Raw genomic sequence first — 17,352 nt, forward strand, 5'->3', positions numbered from 1 at the left:
GTAATGGACTGCCAACGAGGGCCACATGGGACAGAACCTCCTACCCAAGAGATTTACGGGAAAGGGGGAAGAGTATTATTTTTTGGAGATGACAGGGTTGTGGGTACCCTGGGGGACAGGAAGAGTGGTCCCCGGCCAGAATTCCTGGGTGCTAGAGCCCACAGTGTGTTTCTCCAACTTGCTGTGTGACCCCAGGCAAATCACCGAACCTCTCTGAGACATGGAACCATCCTTCGCAATGCCTCTTGCTCGAGCTTCTGAAGTCTGGGAATCGACACAGGTTAGAATCCCAGCCCTTGAATTAGCCTCTCCTGACCTGAACACATCCCAGCACAGGGACTAGGGCACGGAAATGATAATTGCAGGCCTGGTTTCTGCAAGGTGGGGGATGTGGTAGGACTCACTGTGGGATGAGGAAAGTCCTCTTTCGGAGTAGAAACCAGGCCTCCCCGGGCAGCCAGGAACCGAGGCTGGGGAGCCCAGGAGCATTCTAGAACAGGAATCCAGGCTAGGCAGCCTTGGCCGTGACCAAAACCCCGCCTTCCGGACCACCTCTCTGGAGACAGGGATCCCAAGGCATTTCAGAATAGAAAAACACTCGGTGCTCATTCATTTGTCAAAAACCTCAAGAGTGTTTCCCAGAGGAGAGAAGTCAGAGTGACTCTAGGGCCCAGGGGGGGCAGCTTTTCAGAGGCAAAGTCTCCCCCTTTTCCATTCCTGTAACTAAAATGAATATGGAAAAGATAATTACCTTTAAAACATACTTAATACTTGAACACATTATCTCTACCTGCAGAAAAAGAATGTTATCTGATGGGATCTTCCCCATAAGCTTAATCAAATTGCTATCTTAAAACTCTCCAGAGTCCTGTGAAACAGTAATAGAAAATCCGAAGCAGAGGCTGGAAGCATTTTATATTTGTTTGGTTGAGGGGAACGTGTATCCCATCTGACAATGGGCACTTAGAGACAAAGTCATTTCCAATCTGTAATGGATCTTCTCCTAGTGGGGGCAGGGAACATTTTGTCTGACCCAAACCCACAATCCCATGGCTAAGTAACTTTTCCTAATGTTCGCAGAAGGAAATTCCAAAAGAAAAGCCTTTTTCCTCATATCTGTCGGGGGTCCTTCTCCTGTAGGATATCTTCCCCCTCGTTGGCCCCGGGACACTTAACATATGGTGATGCTTAACTTGCTACTTAACTCTGGGTTTTAATTTGGCAAATAAATCGATACCTATATTTTCCTAGGTCTGTCCAGGCCCCGGGCGGGGCCATTCATTAAGTTAGTAGAGGAGGTAAATTACCTGCCCAGATCCTGCCCAGGGCGAGTGGCCGTTTGCAAGGCTAGAGAAAACGAAAGGCAAACAGCTTTTAAGACGATCAAATGGGAGGACTGGCTATGTTCCCAGCATCTCAAGCTGGCCTGGAATGGCCAAGTAAACAGCTACTGCGCAAGGGCCTGGCCAGCCCAGTTTATCTTGTTGACAGAAGGAGCGATAGGTAAGAGGTGATAATGCGTTGGGTCTCTGTTAGTCCCTTCTGCCAGCGGGTGCCCCCAGAAGGTCCTTCAGATAAGGGACCCGGGCCCCCAACCAAAGCGTGGAAGGCAAAAGGCACATCCCGGTGCACAAGTAACCCCATCAGGGCTTACACGAGGAGTGGGTGGTTGTGGGCAGAACACTAGGAGACCACTGTGGTAATTATCAAGACAGGCCTGTTGGCAGGTGTGTTACAGGTACATTGCCTACGATCACTCCACGTTTGTTTAAAACAAAAAGACGTTGTATTTCCTAATTTCCCCACACTGAGCACCTATTACTTGTTGGATTCTTCTCTTAAAATGGGCTCCCTGGCTCCATGCCGATCATGCAGACTTCGGCAAAAGGGACGTCCCCCCACCCCCCAGCAAGGTAAGGACCAGCTTTTCTTCATGAGATCTACCCAGACGGCAACTCCCCAGACTCCCTGATGGAGGACATCATATGCCTGTCTCTGTCCCGAGGCGGGTCTGGAACAGAGTCTTTCCTCCTACCTTTCCCATTTCCCAACTCTGAAAATGGAAGAGTGGGGAGCAGAGGGAGGCCCCTCTGAGGGAGGACTGGAGCCCCCTGGTGCCTCCTGGGAACAGCATGACTGTCCGAATGGTCCCTCTGGCATTGACCCCGCCTCCTGTCTAGGAAGGCCTGTGACATGGCAGGCCGAGGGGACCGGGCCGAGCCTCCACAAACCAACCACATCCCTGGGAGCTGTTTTTTGTTTTAGCCGCCACACAATTCACAAACCCTAGAGGAGTACTACCTTCTAAAGCACACAATTTGATGGTTTTGAATGGACTCACCATCAACCATCTCCAACACTCTCAAGCCCCACTTTTTTTTGCCCAAAAAGAAACTCCACGCGCCCCGGATGGCATTCCCCACTCCCCCGTCGGCTGCAGGCAACTACCAACGGGCTCGGCCTCTAAGACGTGCCTGAACACTTCCCATAAACGGAGCCCTGCGACACGCAGAGCTCTGTGTCTGCCTTCTTTCATGGCAGGGTCCAGACACATGCCCGGGACGGCATGATCTCAGCCCCCGGTTCCTTTCTACGGCTGCGTAATACTCCACTGCCCTCTGTCTGCTCGTCAGTGGTGGGACGGGCCTGGGTCGTCTCTGATTTTTTGCTGCTGCAAGTCACACTGCTGGGAACCTTCATATCCGAGTCTTTGTGTGGATATAGGTTTTCAATTCTCTTGGGTGGGAAGCTGCTTTTTTAAAAATAAACTCATGTCATAAGGTTTCATTTGTCTCTCTCCCACAGTAAGAGAGAAGAGAAAAAAAAGACAAGACAGAGATTATAGGATATTTAAAGGATGGTTTCAAAAAAATCCGAGGTTTCTGGTTTCTTGTGTTCCCGGGATCTGCCAGCCGCCCGTCCCTGTGCCTACCCAGCCTCACAAACACGATCTGCTGGTCTTCGGGGTCCCCACCGCAGGCAACCGCGGACCCCTCCTTCCCCACCAGCCTCCCCAACCCACTTCACCCTCACCTCGGCAGAAGACTGTGCCACAGCATATGAAATATTTAAGCTGCTTTTCTAAATATATGTATTATTTAGCCTACAGTCTATAAAATATTTACATTGTTTGTCCTGCCCACCCCCAAACAGCTGCATTATTTACTGTACGATCAGGAAAACGTTAACCCTTGTTTACTGACTCGCACGTTTTTCCCCTAGTGCGTCATGTCACTGGGCGTGCACAGACTGGGGACGGCAATAGTGAGTTCTCCTGCCCAAGTCCAGAGCAGGCCCTGGGGACATGGGACATCACATGGGCTCCAAAGCCAGCCAGCCACAACCACAGTCCCCCATGTGGGACCAGGGGCACGCACCGCAGAATTTCTGGAGGGTGGTCGCAGATGTCAAGCTCACATCCCGCCACTGCTGACACCTCGTTGCTCCAGAATCACCTGTTTACCTCTGGCCTCAGTCACCCTAATAGGCAGGACTTCAGTCCTCACTTCGGTGTAATGGAAATCTCTCTTGCAACCTGCTTCCCCGTCAAGGCCTCTGGTGAACACAGCAGTGGTGACCCAAGACGGGAGGCTTGGGTCCTGGCTGTGTAGCTAAAACACTTAAGCCCTGGGTGGCTCTTAAACTCCAATTACTTAAACATGAAGCCTTTTCTTTTGGGAAGTCATCCTCCTTGGGACGCCTGGGCGGCTCCACTGGTGAAGTATCTGACACTTGGGTTTCAGCTCTGGTCATGATCCTGGGATCGAGCCCCGAGTCAGGCTCCACGCTCAGCAGGGAGCCTGCTTGGGACTCTGTGTCTCTCTCTTCCTCTGCTCCTCCCCCACTTCTTTCTCTCTCCCTCTCAAAAAAAAAAAAAAAAAAAAAAAGTCCTTCTTAAAAGTGCTATTTTGGGGTGCCCGGGTGGCTCAGTCATTAAGCGTCTGCCCTCGGCTCAGGTCATAAACCGGGGGTCCTAGGATCGAGACCCACGTCAGGCTCCCTGCTCTGCAGAAAGCCTGCTTCTCCCTCTCCCACTCCCCCTGTTTGTGTTCCCTCTCTCACGGTCTCTCTCTCTGTCAAATAAATAACATCTTTTTTTTTTTTAAGTGCTATTTTTCTTACCTACAATGTGACCTTCATTTTTATATTTTTATAGATGATACATGCCTATAAATAAGTATTATAATTATTATTGTTCAGAAATAGATAAAACAGAAAGTAAAACCACCTTTGCTCTGTGATCCCGTTCTCTAAAGATACTCACTGTTAATAGTTCCAGAGCCCTCTAGAATCTTCCGGGACGGCTTCTGTGTTTTGTAGTGAATGGCGCCACACGATACAACCTATTTTCTCTAACCAGCTTCTATCACACAAAACATCATGGACATCTTTCCATATCAGGTACTATAATTAACAGATTCCTTACCTTTGGACATTCCGGGTGTTCTCATTGCTTTGTAATTAATTACATAAAATGTTGTAATCAGCAACCCTAAGAGAGGCTAAAAAATGGATCTTTGGTACATGAAGGCCAAAGCTGGGGCCGAAACGAAGGCTGTGGGTCTCCGAGCCTGGGCTGCAATGCGCTAGGGCCTGGCCGGGCCCGGGAGAGGCACCCGGCTTCAGCAGCGAGCGAGCCGCGGCGTCGTTCTGCAGGACACGCCTCCTTAACTTAGACGCCTCCATTGAAATGTCAAGGGTGTAAAATCAACTCTCATCTCCTGGTCCTTGAACTCAGGGGAGCTTTTCCCTTCCTCCTCCTCCTCTACCTCCCCCCACCTCCACTACCTCTACTTACCCTGCTTCTGTTTTGAATCTCTAAAATAATGTGACAAGTTAATGATGGTACAATTATCTAAATGTTTAACAGACATGTTATCTAAGTGAGTCGGATTGAGATTCCATCCCGCTGACAATAAACATCAATGGTGGAGCAGAAAGCGATAGGCAAATTATAGCAAACCCTGCAATTTCAATGCTATTAAATTTGGAGGAATAACAGCCTTGAGGCCTGTAAACTCTGAATAAAATAGGCCCTTGTGTTTGTCCAACTATTAAATCAAAATGCTACCAACATCCTAGAAAAAACAAGGCGATTTATGGCTTTTCAAGTTTCAGTTACACATCGGTTTTTATTAACTCCTTTCTGTCTTCGGGCGGTGGTGTCTTGAGGGGGAAGGGTGGGTGGGAGCTGGAAGCGGAGGCAGAGCGATAGAGTTTGAAAGAAACACGTGGGATGAAGAACGGGAAGGCAGAGAGGGGAGGGGACCCGGGGTCCAAGTGGGGGCCTGGGGCTGACTGTTGGGCCTTGCACGAGGACAACGTTAGAGAGAAGGAACAGCTTTGAAGAGCAGAGCAGTGGGCATCCCTGAAACCCAGCAGACTCACCACCAGGGCCAAATGACTCGAATCCCACTCCTCCTCCTGAACAGGACATACTATTTTTTTTTTTTTTTTAAGATTTTCTTTATTTATTTGACAGAGATCACAAGTAGGCAGACAGGCAGGCAGACAGAGAGGAAGCAGCAGGCTCCCTGCTGAGCAGAGAACCTGATGTGGGGCTCGATCCCAGGACCCTGAGATCATGACCTGAGCTGAAGACAGAGTAACCCACTGAGCCACCCAGGCACCCCAGGACGTACTATTTAAACCCCTGCCTGTATCAGCCACTGGGGCAGGGGGTGGCCCACCGGGTTAGATCACTTCTGACAAGCAGCCGTGCTCGGCACCGCCGGAGGTCTGAGCCACAGTCCTCAAACACCAAGTTCTATTGTTCCCCTCAAATTTCTGGGGTAATTTTTTTTTTTAAAGATTTTATTTATTTGACAGACAGAGATCACAAGTAGGCAGAGAGGCAGGCAGAGAGAGAGGAGGAAGCAGGCTCCCTGCTGAGCAGAGAGCCCAATGCGGGGCTCGATCCCAGGATCCTGGGATCATGACCTGAGCCAAAGGCAGAGGCTTTAACCCACTGAGCCACCCAGGCACCCCTCTGGGGTAATTTTTAAGATACAAAAGAGCTTCATCTTTAATTCCTTCTTCAGACACAGCATTCACTTAAATTTTTACTGAATAAGCTTCTAAAAAAAAGTGAAAGATAAACATGTCTTCTGGTGAGGGACAGAAAGCACAGACATCTAAAAATGGCCCGAGCGAGAAGCCGCCAATGAAGGTGTGTTCTCCGTCCCAGGCAGTGGGCTAAGCCCCGTACAGAGAGTTTTTGATTCAGTCCTTACAACAACCACATATAATTTAATCATAGTTTACAAAGGTGAAAATGAAGGCTGAGGAAAATGTAGACTACCCATACATACCCATACAGGATCAGAATTTACACTGTGCCTGGAACCGAAGAACCCCCCAAACAGCAATTTTTCTTGCCCAATTCGCACACCCAATATGCGAGAGAGGAAGAGAAACAATGCAATTCGTTCCATGTCACAAAGCAAGCCTGTGACAGAGCCCAGAGAAGAACTCAGTTCTCCTCTCGTAATTCATTATCGCTTCCATACACCATGCTACCCCCAGCACAACAATCATGGCCTCCATATTTCCCGTAACAATGGGAGGCTGGTGAAGGCAGCGACCCCAGGAGTCCCACTTGCTGCTACATCCCAGGGCTCGGCATCCATGTCTGTCACAAAGCAGATGCTCAAGGGGTCTCCTGAGTCAATGAGCTCCGACCTTTTCAAACCCAGACTGGTCTTGGGTGAACTTTCCTTCTCTATCCCTAAAGACAGCCAAGCACTACTAATCCCCTTAAAAGCACCATTCAAAGCAGCAATGCTTTTCATAAAAGGTATTGCAGTGATGAATGGGCAAAGCATGAGGATTTTTAGGGCAGTGAAATTACTCTGTAGGACACAACTCTGGTAGGTACAGGTCATTATACATTTGTCCAAAACCACAGGATACAGGACACCTAGAGTGAGCCATCATGCAAACTCTAGACTCTGGGTGCTTACAGGGTGTCAGTGTAGGGTCACGGGGAACAATAAAAGTCTCACTCTGGCGGGAGATGTTGACAGTGCAGGGGACAATAAAGGTCTTACTCTGGTGGGAGACGTTGACAGTGGGGGAGGCTGTGCGTGGGGGGGAGCCGGGAGTATCATGGGGACTCTCCATACTTTCCACTCGGTTTTGCTGTAACCTAAAATTGCTCTAAAAAAAATAAAGCTTCTTAGTTTTGAAAAGAAGCATTGAGGGGCCCCCCCAGAAGGTAGCCAGAGGGGCCCAAGAGCCACTAGGGTAAAGGATGGCTTGCCTGGGCCAGCAGGTGACAGCTGAGTTGTCCTTCCCTACTCCACAGCGAGCAGCTCCGACAAAGCCGAGAGCCCTGCACTTGGAAAATAAAACTCTATATTAGGCATCAAACATGCCTTTATAGTAACAGCATGAAAAGAGGTCAAGAGTAAGTCCATGCTGGTGCACTGACTGTACGAACAGCAGCATATGACTCTCCCTCCCAAAGTGCCCATGACGTTCCCTGGCCGTTCCCGGGCTTTCTCATGTTCAATTCCTTGGCACACCATGTGAAATGCTATACAAATCACCCCTGATATTTATAAAAGTCAGAGGCTATTATGTTTTCAATCGGTAGGTCACGCCAGCATGCATGGAATCCATGTGTTCCTCCCATGACCTGCCCTCCCCCGTGCCCTCCACCTCGGGCAGGGGTTTGAGGCTTGCTCTGCCTTTCTGTCCCCATGAAGTTTTAGGTAGATTGAGCTGTTGGTCGTCGTGCAGCCCTTTGCCTTCTGCCCTCTCCTCCACTGGGGCCGGTACCTGGCTTCTGCCCCCGGGGCGGCGGGAGGCAGGGCGCAGAACAGTTGCTGGTTCACCTACTGCCGTGGGACAGAGGGGCCAGGACCCCTGACGAGGCTCCTCGGGGCCCAGCACTGCCCTTGTGCCAGATCTGGGGCAGGAGAGGGGCAAGGTAGGCAGCCATCCTGAGGATGGAATGGGGCTGCTCCCCCTTGTAGACCCTCTCCCATACCTGCACCTCCTGATGCCCCTTCTGAGCTCACCCCCCACAGAATGTCCCCCAAATGAAGACTTCATTTTCTGTTCTGAAGCTCAGGGCCAGAGACCGTCCCTGGAGTTCTCCCCGAGTACCATTAACCTATCAGGGATGAGAGAGGGGCCGGCAGAAGCAGCTGGCTTTCAACACCAGGGTGGGGTGCAGCTCTGCACCTTCAGAAGGGAGGGGACCGTCACCCTGTTGCAGAGTGTGGGTGTCCTTACTGATTCCTCCCTCCAGAGCTCTAGCAAGGTGCCTCCAAGCCTCCTTGACACTGAAAAGGAGAGCACTCCAGGGCAGGGCTCTCTCTAGCACCTGCTCTCTGCTTTCTCAGCAGATCCCACAGCATGGCTGCCCTTGACCACCAGGTGTGTTAGCCACTTCTGGACCACGGGACCGTCCCTCTGCAGCCAACACCAAAGGGAGGGGAACCCGCAAGTCAACATCTGCATCTGCCTGAGCAGCTTCTTCTAGGACACAGGAATGTGGAAATGAAGCAACTTTTTCTAGGCCAGGAAAAGAAAGCCATATTCTGTACTCAAAGTCAAGAGAAGCTTGGAATAGAAGTAAGGACTCCTGGGTTCTAATTCTAGTTTGTCTTTGCTCGTTCTCAACTGACCCCCTTTTTCAAATAGGGGCTTCTGACCCCTGATTTCACAGGCTGTTAACCCCTCGTCTGCATATTAGGTTCAAGGCCCAGTCCCCATTGGGGAGGGAAGACAGCATTAACACATGGGCTCTAGGGTGCAGAAGGACAGGCATCCAAGCTAGCTGTACCCCAGGCTGGCCTTCCTTGATCTTTCTGGGTCTAAGTTTTCTCTGGCAAAGAATAGGGAAGAAAAATGTGTCTGTGTTAGGACTGTAGCCAAGACGTAAATAAAATCGGAACTCCGAAGTATCTAATAGAGTACAGCTCTTGTCTTCTCTGCACCCGAGGCAAGTAGCCCTCTTCGTTCACTGACCTCACAACACTGTCATCTTCAGGAAAGCAGGGACCAGATTTTGTTCACCCTCATCTATCAGGTCCCCAAAGCCCTTGCACATGATAGACACTTTAAAACTTAGGAAATAAATGAATGAAAGAGTGAGCAGACCAAGCAGCTACATAGTCTAACTCAAGTCAGCTGGAGGGGACAGTTGTATGTCTGCAGGACAGGTCTAGAGGTCTAGGTCATCCTAGAGTCCTGGGCCTCCCAGATGACCCTTACACTTCCTAACCCCAGAATTCTTTTTTTTTTTTTAAAGATTTAATTTACTTATTTGACAGAGAGATCGATCACAAATAGGCAGAGACAAGCAGCGGGGGCGGGGGGGAGCAGGCTCCCTGCTGAGCAGGGAGCCCAATATGGGGCTTGATCCCAGGACCCTGAGACCATGACCTGAGCTGAAGGCAGAGGCTGAACCCACTGAGCCACCCAGGTGCCCCCCTAGCCCCAGAAATCTTAAACCTGGCAATGGCTTTAGCCGTGTCTGTCTGCCTCTTTGCCTCACCAGGGCACGAGGAAGGTCTAAGGTGGGATGGCAGACACAGAAAGTCTACTTGAAGAAGGCAGAGACCCAGAATTCCCAGGCTCCTGATGATAGCAGACATGGGCTAGGCTACCAGCAGGAGATTCAAGATTCTTGAGCCTTCGAGGGTACCAACCAATGAGGCCTCTCTAAAATGTGGCCAGGCATGCTCCTGGTGCTCCTGGACGGTGAAATACCAGGTGAGGACTAGGCTGAGTGCTTTCCACGGATCATCAAGTTAAATCCTCACAACACCCCTTATAGGACAGACCCCATCATCACCCTCATGTTATGTGGGAGGAAACCGAAGCTTACAGAAGTTAAGCAACATGCCCAAGATCATAAAACTAGGATTGGAAACTAGATAGTCTACCACCAGGTCCCAAGTTCTGGGGGGCACTACGCACCGACCACCCCGAACCTCGCACTCTGACTTTAGGCCCTGAAGGCCCACCTTCCCCGAAGCCTGTAAGGCAAACCTGAGCCACCCTCTTGGGGCTGAAACTTGCCCAGCGGGTAAAGCCCTCCAGAGAGCCTCCTCTCCATTCCCGTCTTTGGGCAGGTCGGTCCTCCCCAAGCAGCCACGAACTCAGACACCCTTCCTGGCCTCTCTGGCCTGACCCACACAGACCCACGATGGCCCCACCTTCCCCATGTTCGTGACACAGTCAGGCGGCTGCTCTGATGTCCCCACACATGAATGAAAAGACTAAAATTTCCTACTGGTCCCCCCCAAGACCCCTCACCGAGACCGCTTCCTTCCCACGCAGGTCACGCTCAAGACCGTCTCGACCTCCTCGCCTTCAGCTCAGAGCCAAGGCAGCTGCCCTGTCCTCTAATTAACGCCACCCGATCCCCTCTGCTGCCCCCCAGGCCCATTCAGGTCCCAAACAGGGATGTACAGTGGCTTGAACAACATTATGATTTGTAAACCCCACTCCTAATTAGTTTGACTTTGAATAAAGAGGGTAATTATTTTTAAATTTATTAATGCTGCCTGGCCGGAGAAGCTTCCAGATCAAATGACACGGAGAAGCTATTTCTGTTCCATGACGTAGCAATTTATATTACTGACCGGTCATTAAAACCCCTGGCACAAAACCACTTGTGTTTCCTGAGCCAAGATAGTGTCCATGTGTCAAATTTCAAACCCAGAGTATAAATTAAGCCATTAATGGTATTTATCGGTTTATCTGGACTTAAAGAACGACTTGCTAATTTCAGACATGCCCAATATAGAACCTCCGCGGTACGCTGGGGGAATGTGTAAGTGCGTGCGTGCGTGCGAGCACGCGTGCGCGTGTTTTCTCACTCTTTATTTTACTGAACAGTTAAAAAAATCTGATGTGTCAATGAAGCACAGGCATCTCGGGGAGCTGCGTAGCTGTTAATTCCTCGCTGCTCTGCAGCCCGACAGTCTGGAAGCAGCAGTGTTTTGCAATATGTATTTGTCATAATATAAAAGGTGTAAAGTGATCTCTGTTTATCTCCTCAAAGTCTTCGCTGTACCAAAACAGAAAGCTGAAATATGACAACAAAGCCCGAGCCCAGCCCAACCACAGGCAGGGCCTCCCAGAGCACCAGCCGGAGCCCACCAAGATCCTGGGGGAGGGAGTGTCGGAGACGTCACCCACACACACCCCACCACAGAAATCCGGGTTAAGTGGCGTCAGAAGGGTGACACATCAAGATGCCGTTCGTTGGGCTAAAATGGAACGAGAGCTACTTTCTACAAAATTCACTTCTTGGTTTCAAAAACCAAGACGTCATGATCACCCACCCGACGTAATGCTGCAGGTTCACTCTGTTAGTCCTCAACACGGCAGCTCTGGGCATGGAATTCCCAGACTCAGTTCGTTTCAGGCAAGGTGTATCCTGTCCCAGAAGGGGGATGCAGGTGTTAGGGTGTTGGGGATTCTTAGTTAAATGGGTCACAGCGATCCAAAAGAGCCCTGCCCAGGCAGGGCCCTGAGCAAAAGGATCTCTGAACAAGGTCTCCCCAGTCATTCAGCCACACTCCTGTGGACCACAGTAAGTCACCCCGGAGGCAGGTGGGGGGCAGTGGGAAGAGGGTTGAAGATGGAGTTGGGTCAAGCATCAGCTCTCCACTTCCTAATGGGGGGCTTCTAGGCCTCTGTTTTCTCATCTATTAAATGGGTATAATGGAGAAATAGCTTTTATCCAAGAAGGTATCAGAAATACAGAGCAGCATGACCATGAATTTCCCTGTCCCCAGGGTCTCGGCTCCTTTTCCTCTTTGGTGTGCTCTCTGCCCTCCCATTGGCTTTCAAGTGTATCTGGCACCCCACCTGTGCAGTTAGAGCCCCCAATCAGGCTTCTGACTCAAACTCCAGACTCTCTTTCCAACCACTAGTCAAATAGCCTTCTCTGGAAGGTGTCAGCCACTTCCAAAGTCTCACTGACTTAATAAATCCTAGAAAAGCACTGGTCCTAAAACGCCTCTCAATTTTCAAAACTGAACCAACCCAGATTCTAAAAACAGATGGAAATGTCATTAATACCACTGAATTGTATGCTTAAAAAAAAATAGTGTAATATACCAAATATCATCAAGTTGTGTACTTTTTACAGGTGAACTGTATGGTATGTGGATTCTATCTCAATGAAGTTGTTTAAGATAAAAACAGAGAAGCTTGTCTGCATTGATCCCTGTTGTATCCGCGCCCCACCCCCTCAGTGGGGGATGCCAGGCACACAGAAGGTGCTCACTTAGTGCACGGGGTCCGTTCGCAAACAGCCTCCCGTCCTGCTCACCCCCCAGGGACTCAGCCTTCGCCTCTGATTCTAGCTGGGAGGTGGCTTGCTTCCTGGAGCTTCAGATTTAATCTGCATGGACAGCTCAAGCTGCTCACTGCTTGGTCACCACAGGCCCCAGATCAGAATTCTCAGAGGGTGATTCTCTGACATGTGTGGTCTAGCCAGAAGGAGCTGGCTGGGCCCTGGGAACACCTGGGTCTTACCCTGGCTTTCAAAATAACTGGCTCCAGAACCCTGGGCAAAATCACTTGGTCAAGTCACCTTCTCTATAACCAAGTCAGGGAGATGCTCACCTAGAAGGCCCTCCTCCAACTGTCACAGACCAAGGCCTGTGACACCACGTTTTCCACTTGGGAAAGGCAGATCGTGGGAGGTCACAGGACACAGAAATACCACCGACATAATGGTGGAACCAAGAGCAGCAACGGACAGGTCTTCCTTCTTCCATGAAAGCCCCCTATGGTAGTTTGGCAGCCCGTCTCCAAAGATGACCGCCATATAACACTCTGGATTTGTCTGTCAGGACCCCTTGAGAAGGGGAGTCTAGCCTTCTACCCCTTGAGTCTGGGGCTGACCTGGGCCGGCTCTGGCCAATAAAACATGGCGGAAGTGATGCTACAGGTTTTCAGCCTACCTCAGAAAAGGTAGCTTATGCTTCCAAACGCCTGGGGCCTTGAGCTGTCTCAGATGAAATTCAGGCCACTCTACTGTGCAGGAGGCTGTGTGGCAAGCATGGAGAGTGAGGAAGCTATCTGCCATGTCCAGACCCACATACGGCTTGACTGGAATCTCATGAGAGGCCCCAAGTGAAAACCTGCCAGCAGAGCCCAGTCAACCCACAGGGCTGTCAGAGATAATAACCCTCTGTTCTTTAATCTGCTGGTGGAGTGGTTCGTTACACAGCAATTACTAACCGACACACTCCCTGTAGTCAGTTCCCAACATGGGCGCCAGAGTGAGCTTTAAACACATGAATCAAGTCATGTCATTCTCCCATTCAAAGCCCTCCAGTGGACTTACTTCCTTCTCTCTGTACATGTTTGTCCGCATATCTGTGGGGTGTATGTGTATTTACTGAGATATCATTCACATACCAACAACATGTGACTCATGCACTGTGCAGTTCAATAGTTTATAATGTGAGTTGTGCAACCATCCATTCTCGAACATTTCCTCACCTCCTCCCAAGCCCCTCCCCATTTCCCCCAAATTCCCCTGGCCTCTGGCAACTACAAATTTACTTTTTGTCTCTAGATTTGCCCATTCTGGATGTTTCCATCCAGAATGGAAATCATACGACGTGAGAGCTTTTGTGATCAGCTCCTTTCACTGAGCAAGATGTTTTTAAGGTTCATCTATGTTGCAGACTGGATCACTCCACCCCATTTTATAGCCAAATAATATTCCATCCTGCACATAAGTGACATTTTGTTTATCCATCCATCAGTGGGCGGACACCGGGTCATCTCCACCTTCTGGCTGTTATGAATAACGCTGCTATAAAAATTCACATGCAGGTTTCTGTGGGAACGTATGCTTTCATTTCTCTTGGGAGACACCTTGGAGTAGAGTTGCCATGCATATGGGAACGCCATGTGTACTCTTTTGCGGAACTACCAGACTGCTGTCCAAAGCAGTTACACCATTTTCCATTCCCACCTGCCCCGTGTAGGGTTCCGAGTTCTCTACGTCCTCCCCAGCACTTCTTACAGCCTGAATTTTGTCTTATAGCCACACCCTGATGAGTACAAAACATGACTTCATTATCATTTTGATTTGTATTTCCCTTGGCCCAGTGGTGTCGAGCATCTTTTCATGCACTCATTGACTATTTGTCTATTTGTGGAGAAATGCTATGCAGATCTTTTGCCCATTTTTTATTTTTGAGTTCTAAGAGTTCTTTAGCTTTTCTAACTCTAAGTCTCTTATCAGGGATATGATTTGCAAATATTTTATCCCCTTCCAATGGACTTTCAGTACATGGAGAATAAAATCTAAATTCCATGCTCAGGCTGAGAGATCTCTGATTTTTTGCCTCATCTGCCACCACTCTCTGCCCCTCACTCTCCGCCCTCCTCTCCCCTCTCCCTCTACAAGGCTCCTCATGCTGTTCCCTGAGATGGTCAAGTTTAACCTGGCCTCAGGGCTTCTGCAAGTGCTTGTCCGTCTGAGAGGCTCACTCCCTTACATCAGGACCCTGCTCAGATGTCACCTTCTCAGAAAGGCCTGGCCATTTAATCTGGAATACCACTTTTCTCCCTATCACTCTCTTCCCCTTATCCTGCTTCATTTTCCTACTAGCGTGTATCGTTACCCGACACTGTATTACACACTTACGTGCCTATACTGTCTCCCTGGTAGAATCGCAGGTCCACAGGGGGCAGGAATGCGTCTGTCTCGTATGTCCCCATACCTTAAATGCAACAAGCATGCCAGGCACATTGGGGGAAGTCAAGAAATATTTTAAATACACCTACTGCTAGATATGAAATGCTTATTATGAGCCAAGCACTCTGCAGAGCACTTCCAATAAAGTATCTCATATCAGGGGCGCCTGGATGGCTCAGTGGGTTAAATCCTCTGCCTTCGGCTCGGGTTATGATCCCAGGGTCCTGGGATCGAGCCCCGCATCGGGCTCTCTGCTCAGCGGGGAACCTGCTTCCCCCCACTCCCTGCCTGCCTCTCTGCCTACTTGTGATCTCTGTCAAATAAATAAATAAAAAATCTTAAAAAAAAAAAAAAAGTATCTTATTTTATCCCTGTGACAACACGACGCTATGGAGGTAGGTATGATTACAACTCTGCTCTTCTAACAGACGAGGGGACCCCGAGTAAGACCGTTTCAAGGATGGATCCCTGGTCTCGCAGGCAGGAAGGGCAGAGCCAAGGTGAGACCCAGGACATTCGAGCCACAACACTCCTGGCCCCACTCTTTTTTTTTTTTTTTTTTTTTTTAAATTTATTTATTTATTTATTTGAAAGAGAGAGAATGTGCATGAGAGGAGAGGGTCAGAGGGAGAAGCAGACTCCCCGCTGAGCAGGGAGCCTGATGTGGGACTCGATCCAGGGACTCCAGGATCATGACCTGAGCCGAAGGCAGTTGCTTAACCAACTGAGCCACCCGGGTACCCCTCCTGGCCCCACTCTGAACTAGGCGAAGTCACTGTCCCTCCTTGCAGGGCCCTCATCGATGACACAAGAGGAGCCTCCCACCTTACAGAGTTACCAAAAGGCGGCCCAGGGCCGTGGGGGTACAGCTCTGAGCTACAGTAACGATGACTGACAGTGGTGACGGCACTGACGCCAAATACGTTGACCTCGTCAGCTGAACGGTTCATGTGCGTCCTTATGCAGACACTGCTTTCCTTTACCGTGACTTGACTCACAGCGGGAAGACCAGCCCACTGTGGCCACTGAAGGTTTCAGAGGTATTCAGATAGAGTACAAGAGGTTTCCTCACCGTTCACCAAGGGAAAGGGATGCTAGATAACATCTCAGACCTTCTAAGACCTCAACAAGAGCCTGCTAGAAGGCTCTGAGAAGATGGGGCCCTCGTGGCCTGTGAGACTTCAGCCAGGACAGCTGTTGCTATGGGGCAAAGTCATAGGTAGACGTTCCTGCCGTCCAACCCCACACACGAGAGTAGCTGAATGGGGCACAAGCTCCCCAGGACATGACGAGATGTCACGTTTGCTCAGAGAGTGTGCCGGCACGCTGGAGGACCTGGAGAACGGGGATCCGTCTACTCACCGGTATGGGTCTGCCTGTGTGTCTCCAGCGCATCCTCCTTCGAAAACTGGGCTCCACACTGGTCACAGACAAAGGCTTTGGCACCCGCTGAAAAGATAGGGGAGGCAGTCACCGTGAGAGTGATATTCTGCTTGTGCAGAAGGGGTTCTGGGCTCAAACTGTGTAGGTGGAAGCTGGGGGAGGGGGCTGGATATGTGGGAAGATCCCGAGTCAGGTATGATCGCTGGCCCTGGCAGCCAGCCTAGCCCTTCCTCCAGGACGTGACCAACCACCCAAATGAGCTCCAGATGCCCCCATCCAGGGTCACCCAGAGAGAAGAGGGAATAAAATCAGAATAACCAACACAAGCAGAGTGGGGGTCCTGATGAGATGCCCCAAAAAGCAGCAGGATTCTGGGGGGCTGGCTCCATGGAGAGGAGTAAAGGATTAGACGGGTGGGGGGGAATGGGCCCCACTGCGTAGACTGTACCTTATGGGAAAGTAGGGATGGCAGACATACCTCTACTTGGACAGCCCCCAGCTCAGAATACCCAAAACCAGACTGTCTGCCCCAACTACCCCCAGCCCCCGATCGCTTAAAATCCCCGAATGACTCCCTTGTCTTCAGAACGAAATCCAAACTCCTCACCGAGACTCACAAAGCCCTTCTGGACGAGCTGAGATCTGTGCTTTGTCTCCCGCCCCTTACTCTCGCTGCCCCGACTCCAGGCCCACTCAGCCGCTCAGGTTCCCCGAAGAGCCCAGGCTCTTCCCCACCAAGAGGCCTCTGCTTGTCCTTCTGCTCCTCCCGTGTCTGCCACTCTCGCCCCTCATGCCCTCCCCACAGGCTGGCACCATCCACACACCAGCTTCCATGACTGCCTGGCATCTGGAGGACGCAGCCCATCCCTGTGCTCCCAGATGTTCCAGATCAAAGGCTCGCCACTGCGCTCTCCTAAATGCTTGTGCACCTTCCCTGTCTCCTGCCACCCCGGAAGTTCTCCGAGGGTGGGAGTGTGCCGTCCCACGCTTGGCATCGGCCCAGCACCCCGTAGGAACTTGTTACTGTACCTACCTGTGGAATCGACACAATCGATTCAGTGTGATTCAAATTGGTAAACTTTTTCTGAACCATTAAAAAGCAACAAGGCGGGGCGCCTGGGTGGCTCAGTGGGTTAAGCCGCTGCCTTCGGCTCAGGTCATGATCTCGGGGTCCTGGGATCGAGCCCCGCATCGGACTCTCTGCTCAGCAGGGAGCCTGCTTCCTCCTCTCTCTCTGCCTGCCTCTCTGCCTGCTTGTGATCTCTCTCTGTCAAATA

At 50.5% G+C, this 17,352-nt stretch overlaps 1 protein-coding gene across 1 annotated transcript in view; it reads right to left on the reverse strand.

Annotated features, from left to right (window-relative positions):
- LOC111153896 (zinc finger and BTB domain containing 16) overlaps nt 1-17,352 on the reverse strand; it is a 178,911-nt gene that overhangs the window by 38,790 nt on the left and 122,769 nt on the right. Inside the window, exon 4 of the mRNA XM_022513198.1 lies at nt 16,055-16,141. Within this exon, the coding sequence (XP_022368906.1) occupies nt 16,055-16,141 (87 nt within the window). The remainder of the gene's footprint in view (nt 1-16,054; nt 16,142-17,352) is intronic.

This window comes from Enhydra lutris, unplaced genomic scaffold, assembly GCF_002288905.1.
Source record: "Enhydra lutris kenyoni isolate GAN:26980312 unplaced genomic scaffold, ASM228890v2 scaffoldscaffold34, whole genome shotgun sequence".
Taxonomy (NCBI): Eukaryota; Metazoa; Chordata; class Mammalia; order Carnivora; family Mustelidae; genus Enhydra; species Enhydra lutris.